At 44.4% G+C, this 21,687-nt stretch overlaps 1 protein-coding gene and 1 pseudogene across 2 annotated transcripts; one reads left to right on the forward strand and one right to left on the reverse strand.

The window, feature by feature from the left end:
* Positions 1-266: 266 nt before the first annotated feature.
* TAF12 (TATA-box binding protein associated factor 12) lies at positions 267-21,498 on the forward strand. 2 transcript variants are annotated; one of them, XM_078145534.1, is made up of 7 exons: positions 267-404; positions 11,006-11,274; positions 11,967-12,218; positions 14,375-14,452; positions 15,435-15,549; positions 20,659-20,747; positions 21,033-21,498. In XM_078145534.1, the coding sequence occupies exons 2-7, from the start codon at positions 11,203-11,205 to the stop codon at positions 21,066-21,068; spliced, it is 642 nt and encodes a 213-aa protein (XP_078001660.1). In that variant the 5' UTR covers positions 267-404; positions 11,006-11,202; the 3' UTR covers positions 21,069-21,498. The 2 variants fall into 2 exon arrangements, with proteins under 2 accessions (XP_078001660.1, XP_020838980.1); XM_020983321.2 differs by lacking the exon at positions 11,006-11,274 and having other exon boundaries at positions 268-404.
* LOC110206178 (ornithine decarboxylase pseudogene) lies at positions 7,001-8,398 on the reverse strand (annotated as a pseudogene).
* Positions 21,499-21,687: the final 189 nt, after the last annotated feature.

The following is a 21,687-nucleotide window of genomic DNA, read 5'->3' on the forward strand; positions in this document are numbered from 1 at the left end:
GCAGGAGAGGGCAGGGCCCCCCACCTACCCGCTCCCGGCCGGCTCCCAATCCAACTTTCCCCAGGAAGCCAGACCGCTGGGCCGGAGCCACCAAAGACCGAACGCCCAAACCTCGAGGTCTCGGCCGTAGGAAAGGTAAGAGCACTGCGGGGGTGGTAGCATATAAACAGCGCGCATGCGCACGGCACCGATCACGTGGGGTCGGAGGCGGGCTCTTCACTCATCCTTGCGCGCGCAAGACCGGCCCTCCCGGAAAGGGATTTGGCCTTCCGGGTCGCGAGGCGGGGAGAGCGGTTGCCGGAAGTAGTCGCTGAGGGAAGCGGCAGTCGGACCCGGTAGTTGGGAGTGCAAGTTTGTGCCGGCTGGGAGCCCGGGGATCATGGACAGATAAGACTTGGCTGCGGGTGAGTGCGGAGCCTGCCGAGGAATGGGGGCGGCGCGTCTGCGGGGGTCCGTCAGTCAGTCATTTCTTGAGCGCCTGCTGTGTGCCGGGCGCTGTGCTGAGCGGTGGGAGGGGGTGAAGGAAGGGGCGGCTGGGTCCAGGGGGGCAGGACGCTGGGTCTAGGGGAAGTCTGGGTCCGAGGAAACAGAGGAAGGGCCCAGACGAGGGGGCTGCGTCTGTTAGGTGCTGTGTCTGGGGGGAGCCGGGTACGGTGGGTAGGGAGGTGTGGCCGGGGGGGGGCAGAGGGAGTCGGGGAAAAGCTGGGTTTGATGTTGGGGGGCCGGAGGAGCGGACCTTGCCTGCAGGAGGGAGTGGTTCTGATGGGGAGAAGGGATCAGCAAGAGAGTGGGGTGTGTCAGATGGGGCTTGGATTTAGGAAAGCGGGTTGGGGTCTGGCCGGGAAGGAGTTAGAAGAGTGGGGCTGGGTCTTCTGGGGAGGGGAGAAGGGACTGGATTTGAGGGAGTATTGTTCCTCCAAACCCTTTAAGATCATTTCCTCTCATTGTGCTGAATTCAGATAGTTTTCCTCCTCCTATGAGACAGCAAAGAGGGTAAGGAAAATTGTATGGGGACTCAGCTCCAGGAGGAGCAGTAGCAGAACATCAGCAGCTGTTGAGAGACGTCCTACCGCCCCCCCTCCCCCTCCTGTACTTTTCACAACGTCATTTATTCTGGAAATGTTTTAAAATCTTGTCTAAAAAGTAATAACCATTTCATTTAATCTGTTCATAACCCTTGGCTAGATGTTATAGGGGTACAAATATAAACAAGGCAATCCCTCCTCTCAAGGAACTTTTTAACTAGTAGGGGATATAAGACACAAATGTGCCGAAAACCAGCTAAAGCCATAGGTGCTTTAGGAAGGGCAGTCAGCTCAGAGGTTTAGGCTGGGAATGAGGGATGGAGAAGTTCCGGTGGAGGGGTTATTTGAGCTGGTCTGCTTTGAATGATTGTTCTGGTTTGAAGATGGAAGAGAAGACGTTCTAGGTGGAGAGATCGAGGTGAACAACCGAAAAAGGTGCAGCGTATGTTGAAGAATCTTATAAAATAAGAAAACTTTCCCAAATCCAAATGCTGTTCTTAAAAATTCATAAATTTTTTTGATACTAGATAGATAAACAGATGGATAGACAAACACAGAGTACCTTCCCTGAAAAGTTAAGCTCTTGGAGTCAGGAAGACCCAGCCTCAGACACTTAAACTAGCTGTGTGACCCTGGGTAAGTCACTTAACGTTGGCAGCCTCTGTTTTCCCACTTGTAAACCAGGGATAATAACACCTATCTTCCAGGGTTGTTCTGAGGATCAAGTGAGTTAACACCTGTAAAGCCATTTTTTGCAGACTTTAAAGTGCATTATAAATGCTAGCTCTTATTCCACTGCATTTCACATCCTACTTTTGAGGTTTACTGACTATTAACAGAAAAGGTCAGGAACTTAATCTTGATTACAATATGATATTTGTTTTGTGACCTGAAGTTTGTTGCCTTAGTGTTTGTCTTTATTTACATTGTTGTAGGCACTGAGTATTATTTTGATTGTGTACTTTAGTTTTATAGTACCTTATGTAACCTTACATGTTTCTCTGATTTCTTTATATTTGTAATTCCTTAAGATGCAATATTTCATTACATTCATTTGCCATAATTTTGTTCATCTCTTCTTCAATAATTCTGCGTGTATACATGTACTACACACACACATACATATTCATGTATATATGTCTATCCACACACACATTTTTTATGTCATCCATAAGTGTCTCTCCACTGCGGTCTATCTTCCATTCAGCTGTCAAAGTGATCTTCCTAAAACACAGATCTGAACTCTACTTCCTAACGCACAGGTCTGTCACTCCCCTACTCAGTAAATTCCAGCAGATCTCTGTCATCTGCAAGATCAAATATGACATTCAAAGCCCTTCATAACCTGTCCCCACCTCCCACCTTTCCAGTCTTCTTTTATTTTCCACATACCCTCTCCCCTGTATATTCTTTGGTCCATTGTCACCGGCCTTGCTCTTCCACAAAAAAGACACACCATCTCTTGGCTCCAGGCACTTTCTCTGGCTATTCCCTATTTGTGTAATTCTCTCCCTCAAGTCCCAGTTAAAATCCTACTTTCTATAGAAAGTCTTTCCTGATCCGCCTCAATTCTAGTTTCTGCCTTTTGTTGATTATTTCCAGTTTATCCTGTATACAGCTTGCTTGTACAGAGTTGTTTGTATATTGTCTCCCCCTTTAGCTTGGGAGTTCCTTGAGGGCAGAGACTATCTTTTATCTTTCTTTTGCCCAGCACTTAGCACAGTGCCTGGCACGTAGTAGGTACATAATAAATGTTTATTGATTCTGACAAAAACAAACTTTTTCTTATATACTTTATTCCTGGCAGACTCTAACTGTAACTCTGGGGAAACTACTTGGAAATAAATTGAATCTAGATTTCAAGAAACTACTTAAAGAACTATGGGAAAACTGAAAATGAAATCATGCAAAGGGAAGAAAATAGAACCAAAGAGTATATACATTGACAACAGCCAAGTAATTAAGTCAACAAGGACAACAAATTAATGTTATACATATAGTAAAGGAAATCAGAAGAGATGGGGAAAACAAGGAATTTATGTGAATGTCAATACACATATCTTAGAGTGGGATTAACGGTTAATAAATAACAGTGTAATAAACACAGCTGTAGCCATTTATGATCCTGTTTTGTTGGGGCTTGCATGTTCTTTTTTTAATATTCATATAATTTAATAGCTGTACTTATCAGTGGTAGTTAAAATAAGATGTATGTATGTGTATATGTTAAATGTATATACACACACATGTATATATATTTTTAGAAGACTTTAAATATCTTTTGATCCAACCCCTAGATTCAGCACTTACAATCTATAATTTTATTTAAAGTAACAGTAACGGGGAAGCTAGGTGGCACAGTGGACAGAACACCGGCTCTGGATTCAGGAGGACCTGAGTTCAAATCTGGCCTCGGACATATAACACTTACTAGCAGTGTGACCTTGGGCAAGTCACTTAACCCCATTGCCAACTCCCCCCCCCAAAAAAAAGCAAACCAAAGCTAAAGTAACAGCAACAAGCATTTACTAAGGCCTCCTTATTTGTAAAGCACTATCTAAAACGTAGTCCCTAGCCTCAGAGAGCTCATGGTCTAATAAATAAGACACAAACAGTGATAATGTGCAATATTATATGTGTTACTTGTATGTCATATGGACTTCAGTCCCTTAAATTAACATTTATGTTTACTGTTATGATTACTCTTTCCATACCTTTTCACCTCTCAAACCTTCCACAGCTCTGTCTCCCTTCATCCCCATGCTGAGAATCTTGCCTTATATTTCATTGAAAAAAACTGAGGCCATTCAAGAACTCCCTCCTATTGCCTCCTTATCTCACTTCACTCGAATGCCTTCTGCTATTGTTTTCCCCTTCACCCCTGTTTCACATGAAGTAGCCCTTCTTGCCAAAACAAACTTCTCTACACAAAAGTGATCCTGATTGCTCCCTCTATCATCTCTGCTCTCTCACTAGTCTTCATTCTCTCCCTGTCTACTGCCTTCTTCCCTACTGCCTATGAACATCTCACCTCCTGCATCCTCAGAAAACCCTCACTCAGCCCATCGATCCTTGCTAGCTACTATCTTATATCTCTCCTTCATTTGGTGGCTAACCTTGAGAAGGCTGGCTGCAATAGGTACCTCCATTTCCTTTCCTGTCACTCTTGCAACTCTCTTCAGTCTGGCTTCCAGTGTCATCATCAACTGCTCTCTCCAAAGCCATTAAGGATCTCTTAATCACCAAATCTAATGGCCTTTTCTGTCCTCATCCTTGACCTCTCCTCAGCCTTTGACACTGTTTATGAGGTTTTTGTGACACTTCTCTATCCCAACTGTCTGGCCACTCCTTTGCCTTCTCTTTTGCTGGATTTTCATCCACGCAATGCCCACTAAACACAGAGGACCATTAAGGCACTGTCTTGGGCCCTCTTTTCCCTCTATACTATTTCACTTGGTCCCCTCATCAGCTAAGCTCCTAGAGTTTCAAATATTATCTGTATGTAGAGGATTCCTACATCTACCAAGTCCATCCCTTAACTTTCTCCCAGTCTCATGTCTCCAATTGCCTGTTGGATATCTCAGGCAGGGTATCCTGTATGTATCTTAAATGTCTAAATGTCTAAAACTGAACTCATCTTTCCCCCCCACACCCTCTTCTCTTTTAACTTACCTTTTACTGTTAAGGCTACAGTCTGGCTACCCCAGGCTGGCCACTTAGACCCCTCATCTTCCATCTCCAGTCAGTTTTCAAAACTTGTCACTTCTACTTTGATAACATCTTTAGTGTATGCCTCCGTTTTTTCCCTGACAGTTTTCCCATCCCGGTACGTGCCCTCATCAGCTCACCTCAGGACTATTGTGATAACCTCCTGTTTGATCTCCATTCCTGTTGTTTCTCCCCACACCAGTGCATCTTATATTCAGCTGTCAATTTGATTTTCCTCAAATGCAGGTCTGACCCCTATCCAGTAAAATCCTGTGGCTCCCTACTGGCTTAAGAGTTGAATATAAACTCCTCTCTTTGGTGTCGAGCCCTCTAACCTATGCCTTTCTCCCCTCCCCAGATGCTGTGATCCAGTGACACTGGCCTCACGTCTGTTTCCTAACACAAAATCCATCTCCTGGCTCTGGGTACTTCCCCTGACTCTCCCTCATGCTCAGAATGTTCTACCCCCCATCCCTATTTCTTGACTTCGCTGGCTTTCTTCAGGTCTCTGCTGAAGTCCCACCTTCTGCAAGAAGCCTTTCTTAGTCCTTCTTAATCTTAGTATTTTCCCTTGGAGACTACTCCCAATATATCCTGTCTGTATCTTGTTTGTACATAATTGTTTGCATGGTGTCTCCCTTGTTAGACTGTGAGGTCCTTGAGATCAGTGACTGTTTTTTTGCCTTTCTTTGTATCCTCAGGGCTTAGCACGATGCCTAGATCATAGTAGGCACCAAGTAAATGTTCATTGATCAATTGATTGATTCCTCTCAACAATCTTTGTGGCTTACTTTACCTGTTCCCAGGTTCTCCCTTAAGAACATTTGTGCTTGTTCCTCAATCTTCCCTTCCCTCTTTTCCCATCCGTTCTCCTGATGGAGTCTCCCTGTCTTGCCCAGGCTGGAAGCATGGTGACCACTCACAAGCCTGATTCCACAGCTGATTTACATGCAAGTTTGATTTGTTCCGTTTAGACCCGGGCCAGTAGAGTCTCCTTAGGCAGCCATGTCCGCACCGTCCCTGGGGTTCACTATGTTAATGCCTGACTTAATGTAGGCATCCATTTGGCACTAAGATACTACAGCTCAGCATTCCCAAACTCAAGGAATCGAATAGCCTCAGCCTCCCCTAGAAGCAGGGATTACAAGCATGTACCATCACTCCAGCTAGTCTGTGTTTTTCTAATAGTCCTTAATACCCATTGGCATTATAGGACAGATTTGAGTTAACCCAACAACAAAAACCACAATGAAATCAGGAAAACTGTGGAGAGCATCAAGCCATCCCTCACTCTGGCTAGATCCCACATTCCGTGTAAACCACATAACTCATGTTGTCCACAACTTCCTGTCATGCTGACTTTTCCCCTTTGGGCCTCTCTTAAGGGCCAAATGAAACTGGTCCTTTCTGTTTCCTCTTCAAATTTCTTTTGGGACTCCCAGTCTTAAAACCTAGCTTTGCCATTTACTACCTCTGTGACCTTGGACAGGTCATTTGTCCTCTGTAAAAGCTTCTTTGTAGTTCAACCAAGGGATTGGCTTAGATGACCCCTGGGGTCCTTTCTGGCTCTAAATCTAATGTATAATCCTCTGGTCCTTTTCTTCTCTCTGTAATTAACTGTAATCCTTCCACATCTCCCTCTGGCACAGGCTCCTACATTCATGTGATGCCCTATCAGTGCTTCTCCCTTTGGGGGTGGGGGATGTAGGGAATGAAAAGATAAATAAGATGTGCTTCCTGCCTCTAGGACCTTGCAGTTCAGTAAGGGAGATAACATGTACATAAATATTCAGTTGGATCTAGGATCTCTTAAATGTAGGTAATTCCCTCCATTCAGCAGGTTGCAACCCATCCATTGTTGCCCATCTTGTCACACTAATCCTCCCATGAATTTGCCACGTGGGGCTCTGCCCAGTCTGCAGGAGCTTGACGTTCACTTTACTTTCTGTGGATTGGAGCACATAGGCTGTCCATCAGTCTTTCGCTTTTGCTCTGTAACCAGCCCATCTGTTTTTCTGGACACATACTTATCTGATAACATCTTTTATATAACTTTTTATTTAACTTTTAATTTTAGAACTGTAAGGGGCCTTAGAGGTCAAATCTAACCTCCTTATTTTATAGACAAGGAAACTGAAGTAGAGCCTGCTTGCCTAAAGGCAGCCAGCTAGTAAGTGTCTAAACTGGAATTTGAACCCAAGCGTTCTTGATTCCAAGTCCAGTATTCTATCCACCACTCCATCATGCCTCTTATAATTTTGGGGTTGACTTTGGGTAGTTGCAGGGCATTTTTAATGGTTCCGAATTTCCTGAGACAAAGACCCATTAAAAAAATTCAATATACTTTTATTTTATAATCTGTCACAAGTCTGAAGCTACACCTATGGTGCCATTGTACGTGTTACAAATGCTTAACAGCTGAGGGACAGTGTTTAGTAGCATTGAACAGTGAACAGAAATCTACATAAAACAAATGTCACGGTGGCTTCCACTAGAACAGTGTGACCCCATCTCCTGTTCTTCCATATTGTTGCATTTGAGTCAACACTGCTCTTAAAACACACTTAAACACTCTTAAGAATTAAGTTAGTGCCCTCTCAGTTCAAACTAAATTTACAATTAATGGCTGTCAACAGTTTCTGTACGGTGATACTAGCTAAAGCACAAATGATGCTAAGGAATGATGCTCCATTCTACTTTCCAAGCATTAGACAGTGGCTGAGTGTCGATATCCGGGGCTGCTACTTCTTCCTGGAACATTTGTGGTTCTTGGGTTGTTGCCTGCATTGCTGTACTGGTCCAGACATCACATGATAGAGAGGGGGCTCTGGAAGTCATTGAAAGAGAAAGTAGCAACAGTATAAGCACCTATATTTCAAAATCGCCTAGAACCGTCCACATGTGTTTCTGGTAGATCACAGTATTCTGCAATTTGATCAAGGCCATCACCTGGTGGTCCCCATGTGCTAGAAGAGTAATGTTTCATATCTGGTTTGCGTGTCTTTCACAGAACAGCCTTAACATGTATGATCAAATGGGATGCAATTAAGTGTTTGATAGTCTCCATCTTTCACATGATACATAAAGGTTTGATCATTTTCTTCATCAGAACCTCTGTATTCCTTTAATATAGGTTGGGTTTTTTTGTTTTATTTTTGACAATGACATTAACCACAAGTGTAAAAGGGATGCAACATAGTATCTCTCTGGTCAGATATGTTTCTGACTCTAGATTCAGACGGAAAATACTTTTCCAGTGTTTAAGCTTGACTACTTCAGAACTAGATAAACCCCCATTAACCAATATCAAGTAGATACATGTTGAAACTAACCTCAGCCTTTATGTCAGAGATACATCAGACATCAGAAACTGCTTAGACAGAGGTTTCTGGTTCAGTACAGTCGTTTCCCACATGGAAGCTGACTCCAGCAACATTTGTATTCAGTGTTTTGTTTTTTTCTGGATCAGGGACAGCCTACTTATTTTGAATGGTACCAAATTCATCATGTAGATGGCAGACAGCTTTGGAGTCATTAGTGGCATTCTGCAAAACCAACTTTGCCCAATGATCTCTGGCAACTTTCACTCACTTGACTTAACTGTCAGAAGTCATCTTTTCTCCATTGTTGTCACTGTACTTAATTTGTGACATTTGCTTGGACATGCCTAGATGATTCTCTGTGGAGGCACCTGAGAACTTTGCACAAATTGTATTTCAGTCTGGCTAGCATAGCACGTTCCAATGCTGCCCCTAGAGTGGCAAAGGTTTTCTCTCTAGCTCTGCCGTTGTGACATTTGAAGCATAAAAAAGAGATATTCAAAGAAATGCTCATATATCATCCCAGGTATTTCTTTAGGATGTCTCCAAAATCAGCAGCAAAGAAGGTATCTTTATCATCATCATTGTCAGAAGAAGAAACATCATTAAGTTTTGGGTAAAATATCCTTAAGAGTAAGCCTTCATCAAGGAAATTGAAAAATTTGTCCTGCCAAACTGTTACTGCTTTCTTGGCATCTTCTAAAGGGCAACAAAATGAGAAATGAAGAAGTGGAATTTAGAGGCTAGCTCTTTAAGAACATGAAGAGGCCACATTATTGAAATCTCTGAATACTGAGCTAAGAAGTTTGAAATTCATTGATTCTCTACTGCTGATTTGGTCTGTATGTAAAGTTAGTGCTAATGAAAGAGAGGAAACGGGTGCATGGTAAACTTGAAGGCAGAATTGACAAGATTTGTAAAGGTAGTTGAGAATGTTGCTTATGAGCCCTATGGAGTAATTGAACTATGACAAGAAAATAGATTTGATTATCTCATAGGCAATATCAACCTCCCCCATCCCACTTTAGTTAGTTGTAAACTTTGGCTCCATTTATAAATTCAGCTAGGATTGTGAAGGATACTTAAGATTCTACAGGGGATCCATCTGATAACAAATGATAGGTCTCCAAGTGGGTGTCATTTTGTGGCTGTCTTGGAGATGAGTATTATCTGGTCACCCATAGGAGGTGAGTTTGTTTCTATTCTGTGGGCTACTTCCTGATAAGTGTTTTGGTCACTTCTTTGTCACAGGGGAGATGACTTAGGGAGCTGGACTGTATAGTAAGTTGACAACCTCCTTGGCAATAGGGGAAAACAAAAGAGATGCAAACAGCTATGGTATCTTACGTTATGGAAAACAAGTTGTTTACAACACACTTGGTTTCTTCATGCGTGTGCTACACCCTTGTGTTGGTGCTGCTGAAAGTGTTCAATAGCTGGGGTTAGTTACCCCACCCAGTAGACATTTGAGCATAATCATGAGGCCCTGGTTATAATCTAGGGAAGAAGCAGCTCATTTAGACAACACCTGTGGGAATTTAGAAGCCATGGCTGAATTTCTCTTCTCCCAATACGTGCATTCATTTAGCAAGCGCCCCATACCTTGTGTGGGGCGTACAGCCTTGGGGCAGAGAATAAGATTAGTGACATATGGTCCTTGTTTTCAAGGATCTTAACTTATAGTAGGAAAAGTGAGATTGTAGCGAGGTAAATAAGAGTATAGTTTAGAATCTGACAAGTGTGTAAGAATACAAAGTGCTGTGAGAGTAGGTGAAGGAGAAATCTCTTTGGAATTATGCCTTAGGGTCACTCTTTTTTTTCTTTTTTTCTTATTCCTTTTTGATGAGGCAATCAGGGTTAAGTGACTTGCCCAGGGTCACACAGCTAGCAAGTGTCAAGTGTCTGAAGTCGGATTTGAACTCAGGTCATCCTAACTCCAAGGCTGGAGCTCTATCCACTGCACTACCTAGCTGCCCCACTTTGGGTCACTCTTGAGTTAACTGTGTGATTGTTTATGTTGTATACTATGTTTGTCATCCATGGTTTACTTGCAGTTCAAATCTTGTCATGATAGAGTCCATTAAAGAGATATCTATGTCACAAATTTCATTTTTTTATACTGCATATACATATTAGAAGCTTCATCCTAAGTGTTTGAAACGTGAGCCTAGAGGCAGAAAGAAAACACTGGTTTTATGTTCTCTAACAAGGGTCTTTCAGGTACCTGTGGGATTTGTCATGGAGTCAGTGTAGTTTAAAGGGAGCACATCTGTATTGATCTCCATTGGTTCTCTGGCCAATTTGTAGCTTCTTACAGAACACTCTTCATTATTGCTTTAATACCTCAAAATATATATTTCAGCAGCACAGATTACAGCCTCTCTACCCATTTGTACACGGTTTTCATGAGTTGGTGTGGTTAAAAAAAAAAAGGGACCTCAGAAGCTATCTCATCCAGTCCATATTTGGACAAGACTGGTCCTTGGACGACTGACATATAGGGCATCACGAGGCCTATTCACACAGCCTTTCTAGTGTGGCGTAACCGGCTGCAGGTTGCTTGTCGCTGGCTTAGCCCTCAGGATCCCGCTGTGCCACAGTGAGGCAACAGAGTCTGCCTGCATGGAACCAGTCCTCATTAGTGGTCCAGTAGCAAGCAGTGGCTGAGAGGTAAGACGGCAGAATGCATTCTTTAAACAGGGACACATTAAAGTCATGTCAGGGAAAGGACACAGAGGGGCATGTGTGTGCACACACACACATATATGCACGCATGTACACATGCACTGCTGAGGGTTTGCCAGAGTTCTGAAAGGAGTTGGTCTGATATTGATTCTAGCCCCAAGGTCCTGTGGTTGTACAGCTAGGCTGCATATCCCCACCTGTCGGTAGGCTGTTGTCAGTTTCATCTACTCTGAGCTCATTCCTAACAATAGACATTTACCCTTCCAGGAGCTGGTGGGCACCGCCTGCAGCAAGCCTTAATAAAACTGGCTTCGTGTGGCCAAGCGGGCCATTTTTTGGGTGCTCATTAAGGACAAGCAGCCTCCACTGCCTCCTCTCTCTGGCTAAGACCTGACAGCCCAAGTTCTGACATAGGAGGAGGGGGCATTTGGTGCCAATCGTTTACTTTCAGAAAGATTTAGGCAATGGCTGCTCCTCCTTTCACCGGGCTCACAGCGGTTGCTGATGTAATTAAAGATCTAGACACTCAGATAGCTGTAAGTAAGCTGATTAATGTGACTGTGGCATCTTTGGCCAGAGTTTTTGAGTGTGCACCATCTTGTCATGCTAACAAGAATCAGGGCCATTTTTAAAAGACTGATTTGGCACCTTAAAGTAACAACAGAACCAAAATTGCTATTAATGATAAAAGATAACTTACTCTTAAAATTGTTAAACTTTGTGCGTGTTGAACATAACTGCATTGAGTGTCGATGCATGACGTGGTGTGTCAGTTAACATGGATTACTAATTTCTGAATCATTGGGACTGTGCTTCTATCTACAGAGGTGGTCATGGTGTATAAGTGGAGTTCCTTTTTGGTTATTTGGATTTAATACATATTTTCCCCAAATGATCGTGTGTCTTTACCGGATGTTCTGTTTTTGTATAAACATCAGAAATATCTTGCTCTTTTCAGTCAATGTCTATATTTGATTCTTTGATCCATTTGCCTTCTTCCTGTTCTGAAGACTATTTCAGATAGGCAGTAAAGGAGAGATGGTTTCCAAATGTCAGGTAAAAGCTATACATTGGTTTCCTTCTCCTTTTTTATAATCAAAGGTATCAACTTATGACCATTTCAGATGAACTTAAGTTCTGAAAATCTAACAAACATGCAGTTTTTTTTAAATGTCCATCCTTCGTTACTGAGCCTTCTGAAATATATTTTTATGTTTTCTTTCCCCAGTTGATTGGCCTCGGTCCCCACAATCCCAAAAAAAAACAGGACCTCGACAAGCTCCATGAACTGAAGGCCAAAGCCCGGCAGATTATGAACCAGTTTGGCCCCTCAGCCCTGATCAACCTCTCCAACTTTTCATCAATAAAACCAGAACCTTCCAGCACCCCCCCCCAGGGGTCCATGGCCAACAGTGCCACAGTGGGAAAGATGCCAGGCCCCCCGGGGGCAGGGGGGCGTCTTAGTCCAGAAAGTAATCAGGTATCAGCTGTCCTCTTATCATGGGCTTCTGGGGGCTTTGTTCAGTGTTTACTAATGCCAGTGTTGTGTGCGGTGCTCTGTACTCTTACTTCTCTATGATAAAGGGAATGGGCACAAGCATTGGGATAAGTTATTAGAGGAGGATGGGATAAGGATGTTTGAGCCCATAGCTTTCTCCATTTAGTTGTCTATTTTCTCTAATCTAGCCACTATTCTGAGACCTCAGTTGCTATAATTAAGTACCTACCATGTGGCAGGTGAGAGGCCTGGCCTTGGTCAGTACAAGCTGGGGTTAAGTCCTGCCTCTGACATTCTAGCTGTTAGCCTGGGCAAGTCACCACTCTAAAACTATACGTGGAGGGGCAGCTAGGTGGCGCAGGGGATAGAGCACTGGCCCTGAAGTCAGGAGGACCTGAGTTCAAATCCAGCCTCAGACCAAAATACTTGACACTTACTAGCTGTGTGACCCTGGGCAAGTCACTTAACCCCAATTGTCTAAAAATAAAAAAAAATAAAACTATGAATGGCAGAATAGTTGCCCATCGGCAGTGGCAGTGTCCTCACTGGGAACAGGTCTTTACACAAATGAAATTAAAGGTCCAGACCACAAAGGGGAGAATACATTAGGCACTAGGGATACAGAAACAGGGCAGCCCTCATCCTCAAGGAATTTAAGAGTAGACGACACATACACAGATTACATACAGAAATAATTGGGGAGAGGGGGAAGAGCACTAGCAGCTGGGTGGGATCTGAAGAGAGGGCCCTGAAGCTGAGCCTTGGGTGGAGCTGGGATAAGGAGGGAGAATGTTCCAGATATGGTGGACAGTCTATACAAAGGCCCAGTGTCATGTGCAGAAAACAGATAGTCCAAGTTGGCTAGAATGTAGGGGGAGTTGGGCATAGGATTGTGAAATAAGCCTGAAAAATAAATAGAAGCATTTATACACCTACTGTGTGTCAGATACTGCACTAAACACTTTTTTACAAATATTATCTCGTTTGAACATAACAACAATCTTGCAAAGTATAAGTTATTATTATCTCCACTTTACAGTTGGGGAAACTAAGGCAAATGGAGGTTAAGTGACTTTGCTCTTGTAAGTAAGTGTCTGGGGTTGGATTTGAACTCGGGTCTTCCTGATTCCAAGCCCAGCACTCTATCCACTGAGCCACCTAGCTGCCTGTAAGGAGGTGGGTAGGATTGTAGATTTAGAGTTGAAAAGGACCTCTGACCTCATCTAGTCTAGCCTCCCTATTTTATAGATGAGGGAGTTGGGGCCCAGAGAGGTTAATTGGGGTCCTAAGGTCAAAAGTGGCAGCTGGTCGAGTCAAGATTGGTCTCCAAATCTACTGTTGTATTTTTACTTATTTTGTTAAATGTTTCCAGTTGCATTGTCATCATGTTCTGCACTGGGAGTGTGAGGGGTCGTAAGTTCGTTACCTCTGGTGTATAGGGTGGGTTGAAGAGGTGGGAAGGTCCAAGCTGGGAAACTATTCCAGTAACCTAGACATGAAGTCAGGGAAGGACATACCTGAACACATTTTGAAAGAAGAATCAGAAGAACTTAGTAATTTGATGTGAGAAACAAACCAAAGATAAGACACCCCCACCCCCACCCAGCATTTCCAGCCTGCATGCCTGGGAGAAGGGCAGGGCCGTTGATTCTGAGTGAAGCTCGGAAAGGAAGCCCTTTGTGCGGGAATGAAAAGTCAGTTTTAACCGTAAACCTCTCCTTGGTCAGCAAAGCCTGGAGGCCGCTGGGGGCAGTGCAGGGCAGCAAGGAGAACTCAGATGGTTCCTAGGGGGCCTTTGCCTGCTTTTGAGGTCCTCAAGCATCTCTGCAATTCCCAAGTTCTCAGAATCTTTACACCTCCCTGGTGGTACATTGTTTCTCCAGGTGTGCAAAGGTCTTGTTCTCCTTTTCACCTGCTCTTCCTCAGGTGTGCTCCTCAGAAGCTGTTAGAGCTGGCTCCAACAGCAGGGGATGTTTCAACAAGGTTCTGTGTGTGGAGGTTTACCTTGCAGTCTTGCATTGCTGGGCGAACAGCTAAAGGGCAGAATTTACGTTAACCATGTGTTTTAACTCTCATCTTAAAATGACCTGTTTATGCATTTACCTAAAGCATTGCTAAGAATTCTCCCTGTTCACTAGGTTTTGACAAAGAAGAAATTACAGGACCTGGTTAGAGAAGTTGATCCCAATGAACAGCTGGATGAAGATGTGGAAGAGGTAAGGGGATGGGTGAAGACAGGGTGAGCAGCCTTGGTTACAGCCAGACCCCTAATGATCTTTTCTAACCCTTTGACCAATCTGAGAATTCCTTCAACCAGCCTGAGAGGCTGGGTGTCTCTACTTGAATACTCCCGGTGATGAAGCAGCTCCCTGTTTCACATAATGGCTGCAGTTGTTAAGAGTTTTTCCTTAGAATGAGCCAAGATTTACCCCCAACCCCTTTGGCATTGGAAGAAATTAAAGCCCAGAGAAAAGCCGTTTCACCACCAAGGTCACCAAAGTATTAAGGAGCAGAGTCAGGCTCTGCCTCCAAATCCTTCCCATTATACCATGTTTTCCTCTCCTTTAGATGGTATCCAGTAGGGGGTCCACAGGAGAGAAGAACTAGGAGTTAGAGGCCAGAAGAGCTGGGGGTGTGCGTACCCTCCTGTGGCTAGTAAAGCCGATCACATGCAATGTGGGGTAACTAAATAAGTCATAGTTAGAGTCCCGGGCTGATGTTGGAGACCAGCTATCTCCTTTGCCCATTGTTTCCAGGCAGCTGCATTACACCAGGCAACCAGGATGACAAATTTTTTTTTCCAGTTGAATTTTGACTAATTGTATAGGCTTTATGGTGACTCATTCTCACAATACTTTTCTTGGACTCCTTGTACACATGTGCAGTGCCTGATCAAATACCAGTCAGTTCTTCCCCTGGATGGGGAACAGCTGAACCAGGAGTGGACAAAGAGTGATGGGCATCCAAAGAGGGTAGAGATGGGCACATGTAGTCCAGCGAATGCCATTTTCCCTCATTTGCTCGTAAGAATAGCAGAGTAAAAGCCTGGTGGGTGCATGATGTTTCTCTGTCCTGCCCCACTCCCTGCTGACAGGAATCCTGTCTGGCTCAGGCAGCAGTCTCTGCCAGTCACCCGTCTGCCACTGAGGTTTAAGCCAGAGCTCAGATGTGGCCTGTTTTCCTGCCGCCCCCCTCCAGATGCTACTTCAGATTGCCGATGACTTCATCGAGAGTGTGGTGACGGCAGCATGCCAACTGGCCCGGCATCGAAAATCTAACACTTTAGAGGTCAAAGATGTCCAGCTGCATTTAGGTGAGTGATAAGCATGCTGTGGATTGGCTGCTCTAGGTCTGTGAGGAGAAGGCTGGAGTCAGTGTGATGTGACTCAACATTGACCGTGGTATAGAGGGCACTGGGGGAGAGAAGCCTCAGGTTCCCCTGGGAGAAACAGCCAGGAGCAGAAAGGACACCCACTGGGTCTGGAGTTGGAAGGCCTGAATTCAGGTCTTGACCCTGATGTTTGTTAGCTGTTGGTGAGAGACCTCTCTGAGCCTCAGTTTACTCATTTGTAAAATGGAGCTGTTACTGGTGCTCATGACTTAACAAAATTGTGAGGAAATGTGAGCTGCTGCTATTATGTCTTTGAAGCCCTCAGGGATTAATCCACCGACATGGTCCAGTGGGGAGGAGCACATGTCTTTCTCAGTAATTCAGTTGAGCAGGTATTTACTGAGTGCACAGTAAGTGGAAAGAAAGACCATGGAGCAGTCGTGGAATGTGGCTCGTGGCCCAGCCAGCGCAGTATTGGGAGAGGTTACTGGATGTGGAGTTCCAAGATCTGAGTTCAGGCACTGGCTCTATCATTTGTTACCCAGGTTATCTCCTGGGCAAAGCAATTAAGCTCTCTGGATCTCAGTTCCTTCTTTTGTAAAACAAAGGGAGTGGATTAGCCCTGCTAGCCTAGAGCCTATGAATAAGACATGGACCTGACCTCTGGGAGTTTATACTCTAATAATGATGACACATGTATAAATAGCCATAGCACCAGCTATAATTTGAAAGTCCAACCAAGGGCTTTGGTCCCAAGAGGGAGGTGTCATTTAGAGTGGGAGGATCAGGGGAAGCTTCATAGAGGAGATAGGAGCTGGTGGGCTAGGGGACAAAGGGAAGGATATTTTAGCAAGCGTGGAAATGAGCATTTTGAGGGCTTGGCAAGGAGTCATTTTGGTTAGAGTGGAGGCTGTGCAAAGTGGGCTATTGGGGCCTGAGTGTGAAGGTCCTTGAAAGTCAACTCTGTGCCAGGGGATAGAAAAAGGGTCACCATTTCAGCCTTCATCAGCTTGCGTTGTTGCCAAAGAGATAGGACACATGTGAAAATAGGAAGCATTATTACAACTGTTTTTAGCTGTTTAAAAAAAACTGGCTGAAATAAGTGACTTCAGAGACCAGAAAGCAAGGAATTAGCATAACATAGCCCCTAGCCTGAGGCTGAGCGTGGGAAAGGCCTGCTCCTCGTTGGGTGAAGGTATGGGAGGCTCTGGGAGTAGCATCCCCAGGTCTGTTCAGCTCTTCCTTAAGCTTCAGTATCTACAGCAGGCAGTACTGGTCTTTTCCTTACCAAGTACTTGTGTCCCACCCTCCCACCCCATGCCCTTTGAGATCACACAGTGTACATGTCTTGATTTACACAAAAGCCCATATCTGAAAAGTCATGTTGTAAGTCAGTGATCTGAATCAAAAACTAGCATGAGCTGTTCTAATTTACTGAACCCTGACGCAAATCTAAGAATTTTTGTAAATGAACCATGCCAAAGTTTTGTTTTGTTCCTCCCACCCAGTCCTAAGCACCTAGCACTTCAAACTACAGGTAGACCTATTTATTTTCTAGAAGTTATCCCATTAAATATTAAAACCATTTATTATTCATTCAGCAGCTAGGTGGTGCATTGGATAAGAGCACTGTACATGTAAATACTGCATGATTGCAGAGCCAGGGATTTCAATAAATCAGTTCAGAGAATCCTAGAGTATGGGAGTTGGAGAGGGACCTAAGAGACCATGTAATCCCATCCTTTCTTGTTATAGAGGAAGAAGCCCAAGGCCCAGAGACCAGCCTAGAGCAGACACTTCCTTACTGTCTCTTGTGGTTTACATTAACACACTGGACCAGTCACACAAGTCCCAGGTTTCTACACGAGCTGCTTTCTGTTCCTATGCCTGGTCCCAGTTTTTCTGCATATCTCTCTGCTCCTGGCCTCCACTCCCAGTCTGCTCTGTCCTGCTGCTCCCTGCCTGAGGTAGCAGAGGGGCTGCAAGCCCACTTCAGGCTCTCCTTGGAGTGTGCATCCAGACGTGGCCCCTTCCTTCTCTTTCTCTCCTCTAGGCTTTTCTGCCCTCTCCCAGAAGGAAATTCCTTCAAGGTTGAAAGCCTCCAAATCCTGGGGAGCTATAAGTGAATCTGCCCATAAACAGCAACACACACACACTCACACACTCACTCTCTCTCTCTCTCTCTCTCTCTCTCTCTCTCTCTCTCTCTCTCTCCCTCCTTCTTAACAAAGAGCCCCATGGCCACATCTGTGTGGGAGGGGCATTTATGCCACGGTTACATTCATTTTCTCATCCACAGTTGTGGGGAAAAAAAGTACTTTGTAAATACTAAAAACGGGCACCTAGGTGGAAGACTCATCTTCCTGAGTTCAAATCTGACCTCAGACACTTACCAGCTGTGTGACCCTGGGCAAGTCACTTAACCCTGTTTGCCTCAGTTTCCTCATCTGTAAAATGAGCTGGAGAAGGAAATGGCAAACCACTCTAGTATCTTTGCCAAGAAAACCTCAAATGGGGTCACAGAGAGTCAGACATGACTGAAAACAACTAAAGGACAACAAAATCCTAAAATGCTTAGGTCAGTGTGAGTGGTTATTATATGCAAAGCACTTGTGCTAGGAACTGAAAGGTCTGTGTGAGTTAGTTAGCTGTGAGATCTTGGGCAAGTCACTTAACCTCTGCCTCAGTTTCCTTAGCACCCACCTCCCAGGTTTGTTGTGAGGATCAAATGAGATAATAATTGTAAGGTGCTTTGCAAACCTTAAAGTGTTATAGCAATGCTGGCCGTTATTATTTTTACTGTTAAATATTGCATGTTTACTGACGCTGGGGCTCCTGCTAGATGATGTAAGTAACTAGCATTTCACTGAGTCCATGTCTGTGGGATTGTGGACTTTGAGCTGGAAGAAGGGATCCAGTGGGCATCTGCCTGCCTTGCCTTTGTCTCCCCCTGCTTAGCCCAGTGCCTGGCACGTAAGAATTGCTTTACAAATGCTTATGGATTGATGGTTGGACGGGCCAACCCCTCATTTTACAGATGAGGAAACCTAGGTTCATAGAAGGAAGGGACTTTTCCAACATCATCCAGGTAATAAGGGACAGAAGCAGAGTTTGAACCCAGGTCCTTGGACTCCAAGCCTAGTGCTCTTTCTAATATTCCATGCTGCTTTGAAGTTAAAAACTTTCCTAAAGCAAATCCTATTATGGATGTCTACCTGCATCCAGTGCAAGTTACTGGGCAGAACAAGATCAATAAGTAGCCCATAAGCTCTTGAAGTCAACTCAGTGAGTCTCCAGCCATGTGACCAGACAGAGCCTGGTGCTCTAGAGAGCAAGATGCCAAGAGTTCTCTGGCAGCCCTCTCCCCTCAGCCTGGCTTTGAATTGATTTGGTTGAAGAAGGGCCAGGTAGCTGTCCTCCCACTGCCACGTCACACATCCACCCTTGATGTTGAATTCAAGTCCTTCCACAAAGGCTTTCTCTGATTTCCCAGCTCCCCAAAGTTGGCATTCACTCTGCCCTTCTTACCTTGCGTAGGCTTTGCTCATACTTTTGCACACTTTACTTTGCATATTATATGTCACTTTGTATTCTATTTATCTTTTTTTTTTCACTTTTTAGTTTAAGTACTTTAGCATTTTTTAAAATCTGAGTTCCAAATTCCCTCCCTCCTGTCCCTCCCCCATGCATTGAGAAGGCATGGAATAGATCAAGTATACATGTGAAGTCATGCAAAATGCATTTCCGTATTAGCTATGTTGGGGGGAAAAGGGCAAGGAAAATAAAGTTTAATAAGTATCCTTCATTTTGCCCTCGGAGTTCATCAGTTCTTTCTCTGGAGATGGAGAGCATTTCTCAGCATGGGTCCTTTGGAATTGTCTTAGATTGTTGTATTGATCAGAGTAGCTAAGTGATCATCATTACAATGTTGCTGTTACTGTGTACAGTCTTCTGGTTCTTCTCACTTTATCAGTTCAGATAAGTCTTCTCATGTTTTTCTGAACCTACTGCTTGTCATTTCTTATAACAAAAGAGTATTCCATCATAATCATACACCACAATTGATGGGCATCTTCTCACTTTCCAATTCTTTACCACCACAGAAAGAGCTGCTATAAATATTTTTGTACATGTGAGTCCTTTTCCCTTTTCTTTGGTCTCTTTGGGACACAGTGGTATTGCTGGGTCAAAGGGTATGCACAGTTTTATAGGCCTTTGGGCATAGTTCCAAATTGTTCTCCAGAATGCTTGGACCAGTTTACAACCCTACCAACAATTCATTGATGATCCTATTTTTCCACATCCTCTACAATGTTATTTATCTCCTTTATAATTTCTCATAAACCTCATAAAGGCAAGGACTATTCCTTGTCTGTGTTTTGTGTGCCCCTCCCCCCCCAGCACTTAGCACTAAATTGGATAGGGACAAAGTGAGGAGAAGAGAGCCTCAGTGTTTGGATGGATACAGAAGAACTGAGTACAACAAAAGGGGTTTTTTAAGCTGTATTGGAAAGAAGGAGAAGATCCCAAAATGGACAGGAACACTGCTCATGGTAGAGCAGATGGTAAGGAAGGACAGTGAAGGCAAAGATGCCCAGCTCTCTTTTGACTCCTGTTTTCTCTGCCAAGGAGAACAGTCTTTGGGCTGGGAAGGACCCAACCAAAGTAGCTGAAACCCCAACTACCAGGGACAGAAGCCCAGGGGTGCTAGTATATCAACAGGGTGTGGAAAAAATGGGCAGATGTGGCCTTGTCTAGGAGGCCAGTGGGATGACTGTGCCCAGCAGTGAGGGAGTGAGCAAGAAACAAAGTACCTACAAGTGAACGTGCATGCCTTTGTCCGGATTAAAGATGTTTGGCTGTGTCTTTAACTTGGCTAATTTATCTCAAGAACCTCTCAAACTTCCAGGATTTTCCATCTGTCCCTTCTGGCTGCAATTCTATAATCAGTAGTCAGAAGCCTAGCCTCTTCTTATCAGTGATGAAAGAGGAGGCTCGAGGCCTTGCCCAGCCCCAACCTGCTGGGATTTCAGGACCTCCTGACCATCAGCAGGCTTCCCACCCTCACCTCGGCATCCTTCTGTCTTCCAGAGCGCCAGTGGAATATGTGGATCCCAGGTTTTGGTTCAGAAGAAATACGACCCTACAAAAAGGCCTGCACCACAGAGGCTCACAAACAGGTACACAGGAGGACAAAGCAGCTGTCCTCATGTCCCTTAGTCGGCCCCATCCCAACCCAGGATGGGCTACAGGGGACATGGAGCCCCTCCCCCCCAGTGGCAGGTTAGCCCATCCTGTGTGTAGTGGAACATGAGGTCTGTTAGAAATGGTGCGGTTGGCGCTGTCAGGTTTTAGGTAAGAACCATAGCTTCAGAAACATGTGCTAGGCCTACTACAGGTCTTATGGCCTGTGCCTCACCTTTGCCTTGTGAGTAGCTTGAATGTGATCTTTCTTTCTCTTTCAGAGAATGGCCTTGATCCGCAAAACGACCAAGAAATAACACATGGGAGGGGCAGGGAGAAGACGGCACTGCATTTGGAGACACCGCAGACACCGGAGAGGCCTCCGCAATATCGCCTGTGGAATTTTTTTTTATGCTTTAAAGAGAAGCATATATATTTTTATTAACAGTACAGCAATATCTATAGTGACTGAGGAGACTCCTGCCAAAAAAACCCTAGCCATTATATGGTCCCAGTTCCCCTTCCTTTTACTTGCCCTCTCAGAAGGGAGCAGTGTATCTCAGCCCGAAGGAGGTTTTGTTTGTGGTTTATCCTAAGTGGTTGTCCAAGGGACAGAGAGCATCCTGGGCTTGTTTGGTGGACAGTAGAGGTTTCTGTTTCCCTTTCCTCCCCATACTTTGTAACGTCAGTGTTTATATGAATATGACTTTGATTTGTTTTTCAGAAATAAAGATGTTATTAATCTAACAGTGCAGGGTGCACTGGCCTGGTGCATCCCCTTCATCCCCTTTGGGGAGAAGAGAGTGAAGGGATGAGGAGACAACTGTAGACAGCAGGGGGCAGTGTTTGCTAACTGAATTGCATTTCTAACTCGAGATCTCAGGACCCACTCTTAGAGCTTTCCAGTGTTCTGTCCAAAAGCCAATCAAATCACTG

The sequence above is a fragment of the Phascolarctos cinereus genome, unplaced genomic scaffold, assembly GCF_003287225.1.
Source record: "Phascolarctos cinereus isolate Bilbo 61053 unplaced genomic scaffold, phaCin_HiC Scaffold_726;HRSCAF=1367, whole genome shotgun sequence".
Lineage (NCBI taxonomy): Eukaryota > Metazoa > Chordata > Mammalia > Diprotodontia > Phascolarctidae > Phascolarctos > Phascolarctos cinereus.